Below are 14,376 nucleotides of genomic sequence, written 5' to 3' on the forward strand. Positions count from 1 at the left end.
GTCATTTTCAATACTATGGGATATGTTAAATATGCAGCAGTAGGAGGATGGAATGAACAGAGGCAAATAAAAACCTCTTATTATACTGTAAGAAGAAAACAGAGGAGACGTTTAGCACATTTTGGTTCATAGAAACGATAGTAAATCATAGTTTTCTTCTGAGGCTTCTATTTCAATTGGTCTGACACTTACACAAAGTAGATTTAGACTTAATCAGTATTACATGGCCAGTATGACCGGAATAGTTAAAGGGATTCTACCATTAAAAAACTATTTTTTTCTAGGTAACACATCGGAATAGCCTTTAGAAAGGCTGTTCGTCTCCTACCTTTGGAAGTGCTCTCCGCCGCGCCGTTCGTTCGAAATACCGGTTTGCTAATTAGTTCTCTCGCAGCGATGGGGCGTCCCCTAGCGCAGGAGATGCGATGGGGGCGTCCCCATTGCTGCTCGAAAACAGACTGCAGCGCCACCTCTATGTTCTTCTGTATCCTCCCCTTCCTTCTTCGGCTTGATGTCAGACGCCTGCGCAGTATGCTCTGTTCAGCGAACTGTGCTGAACGTACTGCGCATGCTCGCGGCCATAGTGCCGACACTGCAATTTCACGCATGCACAGTACGTTCCTCAAAGTTTTCGCCGAACAGAGTGTATTACGCAGGCGTCCGACATCAAGCCGAAGAAGGAAGGGGAGGATACAGAAGAACATAGAGGCGGCGCTGCAGTCTGTTTTCCTGCGCTGGTGCCCACCCCCATCGCTGTTAGAGAACTAATTAGCATACCGGTATTTCGAACGAACGGCGCAGCGGAGAGCACTTCCAAAGGTTGGAGACGAACAGCCTTTCTAAAGGCTATTCCGACATGTTACCTAGAAAAAAAATAGTTTTTTAATGGTAGAATCCCTTTAAAGGGAGTCTACGAGAATTCTGGAACATTTCACTTAGTGACTGTCTGCTCCTAATATATTTTCAGTGCTACATAGGGTTGAGTGATCGGGATCGGATCCAGATCGGCGATCAAGTAAATTTCATGATCGGGTTCCGATCCCGCCTAAAAAAGACCAGGAACGGAATTCCGATCCCGATCGCTCAATCCTTACCTGCACCTTAACTGTAATTTACCTGCACAGAACCGATGCCACTCCCTGGAGCTCCGGGCCGTTGTTCTCTGTCCTCTCCTCTCTCAATCACATGCTGGCAGAATGCCGTGTGCACCCCTGCCTCCCTAGGTTAGTGTTACTGATGCTGGGAGTAGGTGGGGCTTGTTGTGGCTTAGGAGAGTGTGGGCGGTACAGGGCAAGGAGACGTGAGTGATTCACTAGGGAGACGGGGGCGCGTACGGCGCTCTATCAGCATCTGAATGAGAGAGGAGAGAAACTGACAGAACAACAGGCCAGAGCTGTAGGAAGAGGCACACACATTGGGAGGGGAGGTGGCAGCAGTTCTGTGCTGGTAACCAGACAGCAGGGGGGACTAAGTAGCCAGCAGATTTTTTAATCACTACACAGCATGGAGTCCAAAAATTGAAGCCTTTGCTTTTTGGACTCCATGCTGTGTAGTGAATGGGATAGTTTTTAAAATCAGATCTTCAATCATTAAAAAAAAATCCCACTGACTTGCATTAGGATCGGAATTGGGATTGAGTTCAGATGGAAAATGATCAGAAATTGGATTTCAAAAACGATCCTGAAATCTCAAGGTCGGCTCAACCCCAGTGCTATACAGTTACATAGTTCATAAAGACAAGACAACTAAGCCCTCTATTATGTAAATGTTAATTACCATTTATTGTGGGGGGGGGGGGGGGTGATAACCAGTTTATTCCTGAGAGACCAGGCAGGAAGGCTTTTCCACCACTGTAGGAGTTTGCACTTTACTTCAGGTGCTTCCTACAAGCTACATACAGGACTGCAAACTGTTGACTATACTTATTGCTGGTATTTTGCAGTCCTGCAATATGACCTTTGATGATGATGACACAGTCATGGGACTGGGCTGGAACTTGTGCAGTAGCTCTATGGAAGCTGTGCACAGCTGCCTTAAGGGGGAAGAACATGGAATCTGTTAGCATACAGGTATACTTTACAAGACACTGGTGAACTAGGAACCTAATTGCTCAGGCTGATTATGATGATGTAGACTGAGAGAAAGAGGCTAGGGAGGGTTTACTGGTACGCTCACTGGCCCTTTAAATAACAGGAAAGGAGAGTGTTTTTGTGCTATGGCAAACTGAACAGCAGCAGCAGAATCAGGTAGTATATGTATGTATGGCCTATTGGAGGGGAAGGGAACAGACAACATTTAGTAACGATAACTTGGCGGCCATATCTGCTGGGAGATGTAATATGCTAGTGGGAATAAACTACTGCATTACCTTCATATCCATTGTTACTGAAGATGTTAGCATAGTCCTGAGGAAGGAGGTCAGATACATTTGGTGGTAACGAAGATTCTGCAACTGGGCAAACTATGGCTTGGCATAGTGACATTCCCACTGCCCCAGTCTTAATAAATTCCCCCACAATGCTTGTGTATTGCACTTTTGGCAGATCTTTATTAGTAATCAATGCAGAAATGCAGATCATTCCAACAGGTTCACTTACTTTTTCTTGCAGCTATATATAGTACGGCTATAATGCGTAGCATACAAGTGTATACCAGTAAGGCATCTTCAAGAAAATACATCATCACATGCAGAAAATGTAGGCAAATTCAGGGTTAAATATTCTTTTAAGATGTTATTAAGAAGAGTATGACAATACATAAAGGACAGAATCCATGGTCATGTGTCACCCATAACATCCGTGCATATCTTAGTATGACATGAACCTCCTATACATAATTATGTTGTAATGGAAGTGCATTAGTGCATACATATTGCAAAAGCATGTAAAGTGAAAGAATGTCACATACTATGCAAGTAGAAATCACTAACCCATTTTATAAGGAAGAATGGCACATGTTCACATGTTCTGATAAAATGGCTGTGTCTCGGGGGATGGATGTCAATCCTGTTTGGTTTCATCCACTTATATGTGTTCGTAATCTCTCTTTACATATCATGTGACCTGCACTAATGCACTTTGTTTCCATTATAACATAATTGCTATTCATTAGAGGTTTGTGTCTTAGTTAATTTGTAAGTCCCGATGTTATTTGTTCCATACATGTATGACCTATAGCTTCATCCTTTATATGTCAGGTCACATATTCGCTGTAGTGTTGTTTATGCTCTAATGAATTGTAATCTTGAATTTTTTTTTTTTCCTTTTTGTGTTTGTAAGTGACAATTTATTATATACACTCACCGGCCACTTTATTAGGTACACCATGCTAGTAACGGGTTGGACCCCCTTTTGCCTTCAGAACTGCCTCAATTCTTCGTGGCATAGATTCAACAAGGTGCTGGAAGCATTCCTCAGAGATTTTGGTCCATATTGACATGATGGCATCACACAGTTGCCGCAGATTTGTCGGCTGCACATCCATGATGCGAATCTCCCGTTCCACCACATCCCAAAGATGCTCTATTGGATTGAGATCTGGTGACTGTGGAGGCCATTGGAGTACAGTGAACTCATTGTCATGTTCAAGAAACCAGTCTGAGATGATTCCAGCTTTATGACATGGCGCATTATCCTGCTGAAAGTAGCCATCAGATGTTGGGTACATTGTGGTCATAAAGGGATGGACATGGTCAGCAACAATACTCAGGTAGGCTTTGGTGTTGCAACGATGCTCAATTGGTACCAAGGGGCCCAAAGAGTGCCAAGAAAATATTCCCCACACCATGACACCACCACCACCACCAGCCTGAACCGTTGATACAAGGCAGGATGGATCCATGCTTTCATGTTGTTGACGCCAAATTCTGACCCTACCATCCGAATGTCGCAGCAGAAATCGAGACTCATCAGACCAGGCAACGTTTTTCCAATCTTCAATTGTCCAATTTCGATGAGCTTGTGCAAATTGTAGCCTCAGTTTCCTGTTCTTAGCCGAAAGGAGTGGCACCCGGTGTGGTCTTCTGCTGCTGTAGCCCATCTGCCTCAAAGTTCGACGTACTGTGCGTTCAGAGATGCTCTTCTGGCTACCTTGGTTGTAACGGGTGGCTATTTGAGTCACTGTTGCCTTTCTATCAGCTCGAATCAGTCTGGCCATTCTCCTCTGACCTCTGGCATCAACAACGCATTTCCGCCCACAGAACTGCCGCTCACTGGATGTTTTTTCTTTTTCGGACCATTCTCTGTAAACCCTAGAGATGGTTGTGCGTGAAAATCCCAGTAGATCAGCAGTTTCTGAAATACTCAGACCAGCCCTTCTGGCACCAACAACCATGCCACGTTCAAAGGCACTCAAATCACCTTTCTTCCCCATACTGATGCTTGGTTTGAACTGCAGGAGATTGTCTTGACCATGTCTACATGCCTAAATGCACTGAGTTGCCACCATGTGATTGGCTGATTAGAAATTAAGTGTTAACGAGCAGTTGGACAGGTGTACCTAATAAAGTGGCCGGTGAGTGTATTTTGTACAGGCATTGTACCATGGTCTTATTATAGTGAGCATAGGCAAAAATCCAGGAGAAGACGGCCATCTTTGGGTCTATTTCTCATGGAATTATTCAGCATTAGTGTTGAGCGAATAGTATTCGTCAAATACCTCGCTCCCATAGGAATGCGTGTAAGCGGCCGGCAAATAGTCATTGCGCTTAAGCCCTTGGCAGGAGTGTAACTACCACAGAGGCAGCGGAGGCGGCTGCCACAGGGCCCGCGCCATTAAGGGGCCCAGTGACAGCCGCTGCGTTTTTTATTTTTTTTAATAGGCCGTTACGGGCCCTATTCACTTGCCGATCCTGGCTGGGCCGGGATCGGTAAGTGACACCGCGGGCCCCACAAATACTATCATTATACTCGGGGGTCTTTGCATTCCTTCAGTATGATGATCGGCGGACCAGGAGAGGTAATAAACATAAAAGAACACTGTTACTTACCTCTCCACGATCCTGCCAGGCCTCCTCCCTGACATCACATGAACCCGGCCTGCGTCCCGGGTCATGTGACGTCATGTCATTTCAGAAGGACGGCAGCGGAAAAGACAGCGTAAGAGCCGGGGACAGGTAAGAAACAGTAATTTTTTATTCCCTCGGGTCTCCGATTATTATACTCTGGGGTCTAAAAAGACCCCAGAGTATAATAATTGTTTATGGCTGTCCACTATGGGGTATAATACTGTGTGCAGGGGACACTATGGGGGATAATACTGTGTGCAGGGGCCACTATGGGGGATAATACTGTGTGCAGGGGCCACTATGGGGGATAATACTGTGTACAGGGGACACATTATTCACCAAACGGGAACCAATGGTCTCCATCCTATCATGATACATTAACTGGAAGATGAAGTATGATAAATAGACCAATAAATAAAGACTCTATAGACAGCCTTAGGCTTATAACCATCAGAAGGATTACAAACCTCTAGAGAGGAGAATATAGAAGAACTCCTTCTTTAGTGAGACTGCCAGAGGCAACAAAAGTAATAACCCAACGTGTTCATGTCTTTATACTCCTTACAAATGATGGCATATTACCATTCAGACTAGAATAGCAAATGGGGACGCCTACAAAGCAGTAATAGATATATTCAAAATAAGTTGAAATGTATCTTTTTCCCCTATGGGACAAATACAATCATTTTACAATGTTATAAGCAAATATTTGCCGTGCTATGTGAAAAAAATTAGCTAAGCCGTCAAGACATATGTGCCAAAAAACTAGTGCACATGCTCTACACCACATTTATTATTACACACATTGAACTCTAACAATCTGCACCATAAATGAACAGCTTTAAGGCTCAGCACTGTACGTGCGATAAGCTTAGAGTCCCAGATATAACATATAGCTGAGACCTGGCTGTGGCATCCATGATGCGGGTGTTTAATCCCGTAGACGCCAAAGTCAATAGCGATCACAGCCTATCTGAAACATATTTACAGCTTTTTGTGGAATATGGAAATTGACATTGGAATATATATGGAATAGATATACTGTATTACACTTGGATCTTAGACATTAAACATGTTTGCATACAACCTCCTTGGAGTGAAGTTTATCTACTACAGTATATGATGGGTTGGGACTCTATCTTTTCATGTCCCTGGACACATGTGGTTTTATATACCGCTAAAAAGCTGACGGTGCCCTGCCTTCAGCGCAGTGTCAGCTTTACCATTATGTGCCCTGGGAGAAGAGATATCGATGCATTTACCGATATCTCTTCACTGTCAGAAATATCCAAGGAAAAAGATAAAAACAAAACCAAAAACTTTGCCCTGAAATAATATTGTTATAATAATCTCATACTACAGTTGTTGTGATCGGCTAGACTAGATTACTGGATTACAGTGGCTAATTCATTTTGTATATGGCTTCATTCACTTAAAGGAATTGTTTGATTTTAGACAAATACTGAGATACAAATGTTATTGTTTTGTATAACGAAGAGTTAAATAATTTTCCATTATACTTTCTGTATTAATTTCTTTTGTTAGATCTAGATCTCTGCTTGCTCTCACTCATTCTGCTTGAATAAAAAAAAAAAAAAAAAAAAAAAAAAATCAGTCCATGGTCATGTGATTTATGGTCCATGGTCATGTAATATGTGGTCCATAGTCATGTGATATATACGCCATGGTCATGTGATATATGCTCCATGGTCATGTGATATATGCTCCATGGTCATGTGATATATGCTCCATGGTCATGTGATATATGCTCCATGGATTTTTGTTGTTTGTTTCCATCAACCAGAGAATGTCCATTATTCCGATCTGTCAGAGGACAACTATAGTGTGAATATAGCCTGAGCAATAATTCCCGATATATCCTGAAAGTAATTCTAAGATAGTGTCTCCCTTTTATAGGTTTTATTAGTTTGTGGTGTAACCAGTTCAGGGTCTTCATGCTCCTTATAATATTGCCTATTGTAACTGTATCGTAAGTTTTTAATTATAATAGAACGTGATGTGAGAAGGATAGTATAAGGAAAATATGATTAGACATGTAATAGATATGTAACATTGAATTAATACAGAACTGTCATTAATTTTTATCATCACTTAGAAACGAGAAGATGAGGAAAGAAGGAAGGGTGAGGAACAAATTCGCCAGAGAGAAGAGCTCCGCGCAAAAGAGCTGTATCTGAGTCTAAAGAAAGCACAGCTACAAAGTCAACGTAACGAAAATGATGAGCAAGAGTGGCAAGAACAATGTACGTGGAAGCTTTTTATTTTATTTTTTGCCTTTTCACTTTTTTTTAAAAAAAATAGAATTTCAGAATTCATCCTAAAAGCTGCATTTAGGGTATGTTCACATGGCAGAATTTGCATTCCGCGTGTGAACACTTTCGCGCGGCATTCTGCTCCGGATTAGGCCCGAATCATGAGTCAACCACGGAATCTGCGGCAAAATTAGGCAGCTCGCTTCTTTTTTTTTTTAAGTTACTGGCTAGGGGACAATAACATATATGCAAATCATTTCATTTGTGGCCCCAGACTACATTTTTAGTTTTTGAGAATCAAAGTTTTGGAAATTCATCAACAGTGTTAAGATTCTGTAATTCTGCGACTCTGAGATTCGCACAGAGTACTTCGTTATTTCCTTCTTTTTGTTTGTATCATATTTACGAGAAATATGGGAAACTAATTAGATCCGATTGTCCAGTCTTGTAGCCACAGTAACCACTTGTAAAAGCCTTTATATTGTTGTTCCTCCCATAATACCCTTCATTAGCACCAAGCTGGGAGTGCAGTTGGTTCTTACAATACATTGTAGCCTGGAGCTCCATGACCAAACCGTCCTCTGACACTGAGAGTAAACAGTAAATTATGTATCTCTGGAGAAGTCATTTGCTAATTGGTCTTCCAAATTTGGTATGTCTTAATAGACTAGATATGTAATACACAGTCCGATAAGTAAAAATAATAGAATAACAGAAGTAGTTTGTTTACCACGTGCTGGTTTCCTACTATGTCTTTAAAATTTTTTAGTGGCTAAATCAAAGGCAGCAGATGAAGACCGCAAACACAAAGCTCGCAGGGCAAGGGCAGAATATCATCGCCAATCTCTGCGAGCCATCCAGAAAGGAAAGGTAGCAGGACTGAGTAACCTATTCCAAAATGCCAACCTCAGCAATGGGCAAGAATCAAGTCAAGAGAACAGCAATTCGTCACCTGTTAAACTTCAAGTGCCAGTTCAGTAAGTTGTCTATCGATGGATTTTAAAGTTTAAACTTTATTTCACTTTTTTACTTTTATGTATTGGATTGTAGTGGACGTTCTTGGAATATATGTCATTAAAATAGTTCAATTACTTTTAATAGAAAACAAGGTCTAAAGTGCTCTTTGACATTGCTCTAAGTAAACATAGGCAGGGAGAATCATATCCAGTATGTTGAGATGTACCATTTGTCAAAAAGTGGAGGGTCAAGTCAAATAGCTGTATCTATGGGTTGTTTTTTTTTTAATGTAGATTGTGAGCCCCATATAGGGATCACAATGTACATTTTTCTTTCCCTATCAGTATGTCTTTGTAGAATGGGCAGAAATCCACACAAACACAGGAAGAACATACAAACTCCTTACAGATGTTGTTCCTGGTGGGATTCGAACCCAGGATTCCAGCGTTGCAAGGCTGCAGTACTAACCACTGAGCCACAGTGTTGACCCATATCTATGATTTTGTACCTCCTAAGACAGTGCTTCTCAGCTTTTATATGTTCCCAAGGTCGTAGTCTAGCTATAAGGCTAGGTTCACACGGCTGTTGTTAATGTCCGTTGCTGTCATCCTAGCCAAGCCTAAGAGAACCAGAGATACCACTAGTTAAAAACAATTGGTAATTTGAGCTTTGTATGCAACTAGTGACAACAGAACCACTTCTATAGGTGATATAAAACTGGAGATGCAGCTATTTGACCCACCCCCTCCCCAAGGAACTGCTACAGTGTGTGTGTGTGTGTATAATATATATATATATATATATATATATATATATATATATATATTTATTTATTTATGTATTTTTACGAGAAATAAGTTTAAGTCCCATTTTCTACTGAAGAGAAGTAAAAGTAGGTTAAAGTACAGAATTGTTGTCCATTGATAGATCTTAAAGCTCCAGGATACGAATGGAAAATAATCACCAGGCCCCCCACTCACTTTCTAGAACTTTTGTGCAATGTTGATTTCCTTATATGGAGCATCGAGACCTTTTAGGCTACAGGGTCTGGCTAGTACTGCAGGCTTTTTCGTTCTATAGTTCTGCTCCTGTTATTATCACAAATTACTTATAGTCATAGTTATGTTAAATACTTCAAAAATGTATCAAAGTCAATTTGATAGACCCATTGCCACTTATGCACACGCCAGATCTGAAAAAGACTCACTCCAGACTCTCATCACAATCCTTAAAACTTAACAGACATGTTAGAAAATTAGAAACTTTTACAGCTGCTGAAAATTATTATTCCAGATTTCCTGCTGTCCAAGTATACTATGGAATAACCAGTAAAGAGGATGTTAATCCTTTTAGGACCAGCCTATTTTGTCCTTTGGAACGAGTACTTTATTATAATAAATATAGAAAATGTAATATAATATAAAAAACAGAAGCAAAATTTACTAATAAGAGCCAGGCAGAGAATTAATCAAATTCTCCCTTTATTAGTAAAGTATGGGAACGACCATCTCGTCCAATAACCAAGGATGTCATTGTTCGTTGGTTTAAGGAGGAACAGATTCCACGACGTGCCGGTTTGGAAAAAGATACTGGGAATATTGCAGCCTGGTTTCACGGTAATACTCTTGCTTTAAATTTTAAGATTATTGGTATGGTTTGATCTTATAAATATTAATATGGGATAAAGTAGTAGTTGTAACTAGAGATGAGTGAGTAGGTATTCGATCGAATACTATACTATTCGAAATACTCGTACTTGATCGAGTACCACTCGCTATGCGAATGGAAAAATTTGATGCAGAACCAGCGTTGATTGGCCGAGTGCTATACAGTTGGCCAATCAACGCTGGTTTTTCTCCTACCTTTAGAAGTCTTCTCTGTACAGCTTTCCCGCAGCGTCTTCCAGCTCTGAATTCACTCTGCCAGGCATCGGGCCTGAGCAGAGCTGACTGCGCATGACCGTGCTACAAGAAAATGGCCGCTTTGACTGTAAGCGGCCATTTTCTTGTAGTGCGGGCATTCGCAGTCGGCTCTGCCCAGGCCTTTCTTCAGGCGGATTCCGCGACTCATTCAGCTCTGGCATCCGCCTTGCGGCAGCACCCTCCGGACTGGGCCTATTCATTTGGGCCTACTTCGGAGCGGCTTCCCGCGTCAGAATCAGAACCATAATACGCCATACCGCTCCCTGTGTGAATGGGGCCTTACTTTCTGTTTTTTCAAATGGACAGAAAAGTCCTGCATGTAGGATTTCTTTGTCCGCTTGAAAAAACAGACATGGTTGTAAACGGATACAAGATAAAATCAAATTGAAATGAATGGAAATTTTAGATGGACCAACTAGTGTCCGTTGCTAAAATCTTGTGTGGACAATAGCCACGGACATTGCTGACGGAATCCAACAGTAGTGTGAACGCTCCCTAAGAGAAAAATCAGTCTATTCTGTGCATTTTAGCAGGATCAAATCAGTATCTAATGCATATGGGGTCTCCTGCCTATTCGGCAACAGGTGATCGAAACGGAAAGAAGGATCGGCCATGTTCCTGATTCTTTTGATTCTGTGGATAATAGGATGCTACTAGAGGGGTTGGTGTATTATATCTTCTCATTGATGACAATGCATACCCTAACAAACTCAATATGTATGGGAGGTTGAGAGGAAAAGCTGTTATTTGGGCTACATCTGTTGATCTTGTGAGTGACATCATGGTACATAAAAGAATCAGTGAAATTCTATTTTGCTTCGTCTGTGTCTATGGAAACATGTTTATAGAAAAGTAATTGTGGTTGTTCATAACGAACATTGGTCCAGGTCATTAGTATTTCATTACCATTGCCAAACTACTGAAAATAGAAATCCCTCTCACACTGCAAATGTGGATTACTATTTCCAACTGAGACAGAATGGTGGCATTGAGTGGCATCACAAGGTTACATGTGAATAAGTTCGGAAAGTCAAGCTATCAATAATAATGTATACCCAGAGCTTTGTGTGTCATCCTAACCACCCTACAAGTTAATACTGTGTCTCCTGCTACTATTACATGTCACTATACACGATGTTGAGGGCAGGTCAGTTTCCTACGACAGGATGTAGGAAACATTGTGAGGTGTCAGAAGCCGGTCCTCCACATATCAACATCCTTAAGATGACACTAAATTCCTTTGTGGAAAGACTGGAGAGTCACGGTAACACTTTGACTGTTATGTTTTTGGTCCCAATTTTCTCAAAATATAATGTACAAAATTTCAACTAGAAATTTTTTTATCCTAATTTTTTTTTTTTTTATTAATGTCAGCCATTTTTGAACAGGTCATCTCTGATACAGTCAGACATGTCCATTTTGGTTTTGCATCACTAAATAGGAAAAATCTAATATATAAAATAGAAAATAGAGGCTAAAATGTGGATCCAGATAATATTTCAACCTCTATTGTCTTATATACCTGAATCATTTTGGTAAGGAGAACTTACTTCACTCCCATGTAGAAATAAAGTGGAACCTTAAATCAATCAAATAAAAACAGTGCCACAAGTCATATATAAAAATATTAATAATGATCTTATCAAAAAAGAATGGTCACCTTGTAGCATTGGGGATACTCTTGGTGCATTCACCTTGTTAGTAGGGCTGAGCGAGTAAATTTCACAATCGGGTTCTGATCCCGCCTAAAAAGATTGGGAAAAAAAATTGGGATGGGAATTCCGATCCCGATCGCTCAACCCACTTACCTGCACAGAGCCACTGCGGCTCCTCAGAGCTTCGGGTTGTTCTCTGTCCTCTCTTTCACATACTAGCAAAGCACCATTTACTCCCCCGCCTCCTTAGGCTAGCGTTACTGATGCTGGGAGTAGGCGGGGCTTTTAGTAGCTTAGGAGAGTGTGGGCGGGTACAGGGAGGGGAGACATGTGTGATGCACTCACGTCTCCCCGCCCTGTACCCGCCCATACTCTAAGCCACAATAAGCCCCGCCTTCTCCCTGCATCAGTAACACTAGCCTAGGGAGGCGGGGGTGCCTGGAGCTCCGGGGAGTAGACTAAGTGGCCGGCGAATTTTTTAATCACTATACAGCCTTCAATTTTTGGACTCCACAGTGTGTAGTGAACAGGATCGTTTTTAAAATCCGATTTTCGATCATTAAAAAAATCCCATTGACTTGCATTAAGAACGGAATTGGGATCGGGTTCGGATGGAAAATGAATTTTAAAAACAATCCTGAAATCTCAAGATTGGCTCAACCCTACTTGTTAGGCCCTTTAACACTGGTAGTATCCCCCAAAATGACTCCCCAAAGAAGCCCTGACCGTTTCCCTAATGCATCTCTAAATGTATTTCATCCCAGAGCTAATGGGACTCCGCATTGAACTATGTTGAAAAGAAGGGGATTATTAATTAGCCAAATAAGATACATAACAGACCTTTGACCAATGACACAAGACGGCGTCTCTCATGTGACATAACGGCGTGGATGGTATGGCCTGTTGTCTGGGATGCCTAGCAACACTGGGTTCCAGTCCAGTCTTTGGGCCTCTTCAATGACGTCACAGACATGACGTGGGTCAGGCCGGCAGCAAGGAGTCACACCGGAACCAAGGAGGAGTAACACCGTTTGTGGCATATCCTAATAATCTTGGGAGGGATTGGGACCACACAATTCTATAGAATGAGTCTGCATGAGTTTTCAGAATCTGATTTTCAGATTATTTTATATCCTTGTGCATTATTGACTATTGTGGTGCTGTTTTTATTTATTGATTGATTAAAGATTAAGTCATTTTTTTGTTTGTTTTTGTAATTCTATGTTGTTGGGTCATTTATCACGGTCAACAGTTTTGGTCTGTATCTATGTTTGCTATTATCTAAGAGATGTGATGCCGTCTCAGAATCCGGTCCAAAAACCGGCTAGCCGCAACTGGATGTCAGAGCAGTGCACCAGCCTCCAATTGGGGCATTCCATTCTCCCCAGGATTAGGTCCAAATGAATGGGCCTAGTCAGGATGGAGTGTTGGTGCTGTGGACCCTGTGGTAGATTCCGCCACAGAATCCACGGCAAGAAAAGGCAGTTCTGCTAGCAGAAAAAAAAAAAAAAAAAAGAAAATGAACAGGTCCCATTGAAATCAATGGGAGGCGATTTTTTTAAGCCGGATTCTGACGTGGATTCCGCATCAAAATCCAGCCCAGAGAACCCCGTGTGAACCCAGCCTTACACACACTATGGTATCGGAAGTAGCAATAGATTTTACAACTAGATTATCCCTTTTCGGGGCATAGCAACACATTTGGCTGTGTTATTTTATACGGAAATTTCAAATACTACACTTTAATAAAAGGCAATGAAATTAGTACAGTATGGAACGTGATCGCTGGACAGGCAGACGGCGGCAGTGACGTCATCCACACTGTCAGCGATGGCAGATTCCCATGGATCCATGCCTAATTCATTTACACAAATGTAAAGTTTTCCTCACTTCTGGTGGATATGTGGTTACTGAGGTGTGTCAGGTTGGCGCTGTGGATGAAAATAAACATTTATTTGACAATGAAATTTACTTGCTTCCTCATCTTTTTCTTGCTCTACATCTTCTGGCCTAACACTTTCCTATTGACATGGCACAGATGTTTCCTTCTGATATCTTGTTTTTCGCCATGTTCACTTTTACCAAATTTTTTATTCAGGCACTTTATATGCATCAAAAACTCAATTATAGAAGTACGTGGATAGTTTTTACATTGTTTGGCCAGGCTAAGTTTTGTAAAATGTAAAAAAAACAAAAACAAAAACAAAAAAAACCTACACTATAATAGTATATTACTATTCACTTTATGTTGTTTAGCAAAGGAAGAAATAAACAAAAGACACCATATAGAGGAAATTTGGGGCGAGTAAAGGGCCTGTTCTTGGTCTTGGACAAAGATTAGATGCATGCCAGTAGAGTGGCATGCATTGTCACAATTCAGACACAGAGTGACTTCATTTCCCTAATCTCTCTCTTCTTAAAGGGTTATTCCTAATGTCAGAATAGGTTACCTCACCTAGAATAACAGAAATCCAAAAAAGGCAATAGAATCATTCAGGACACAGCTCCAAAAATATGACCTCTCTGTCAGCTCTCCAGCCAAGCTCTGCCCAAGTGTTGCTGCT

The 14,376-nt window shown here is 41.4% G+C and overlaps 1 protein-coding gene across 1 annotated transcript in view; it reads left to right on the plus strand.

Annotated features, from left to right (window-relative positions):
* Positions 1–14,376, plus strand: part of SH2D4B (SH2 domain containing 4B) — a 103,165-nt gene that overhangs the window by 54,278 nt on the left and 34,511 nt on the right. The window contains exons 4-6 of the mRNA XM_075257974.1: positions 7,122–7,269; positions 8,048–8,255; positions 9,724–9,851. Coding sequence (XP_075114075.1) covers positions 7,122–7,269; positions 8,048–8,255; positions 9,724–9,851 — 484 coding nt within the window. The remainder of the gene's footprint in view (positions 1–7,121; positions 7,270–8,047; positions 8,256–9,723; positions 9,852–14,376) is intronic.

Source organism: Leptodactylus fuscus, chromosome 10, assembly GCF_031893055.1.
Source record: "Leptodactylus fuscus isolate aLepFus1 chromosome 10, aLepFus1.hap2, whole genome shotgun sequence".
Classification (NCBI taxonomy): domain Eukaryota; kingdom Metazoa; phylum Chordata; class Amphibia; order Anura; family Leptodactylidae; genus Leptodactylus; species Leptodactylus fuscus.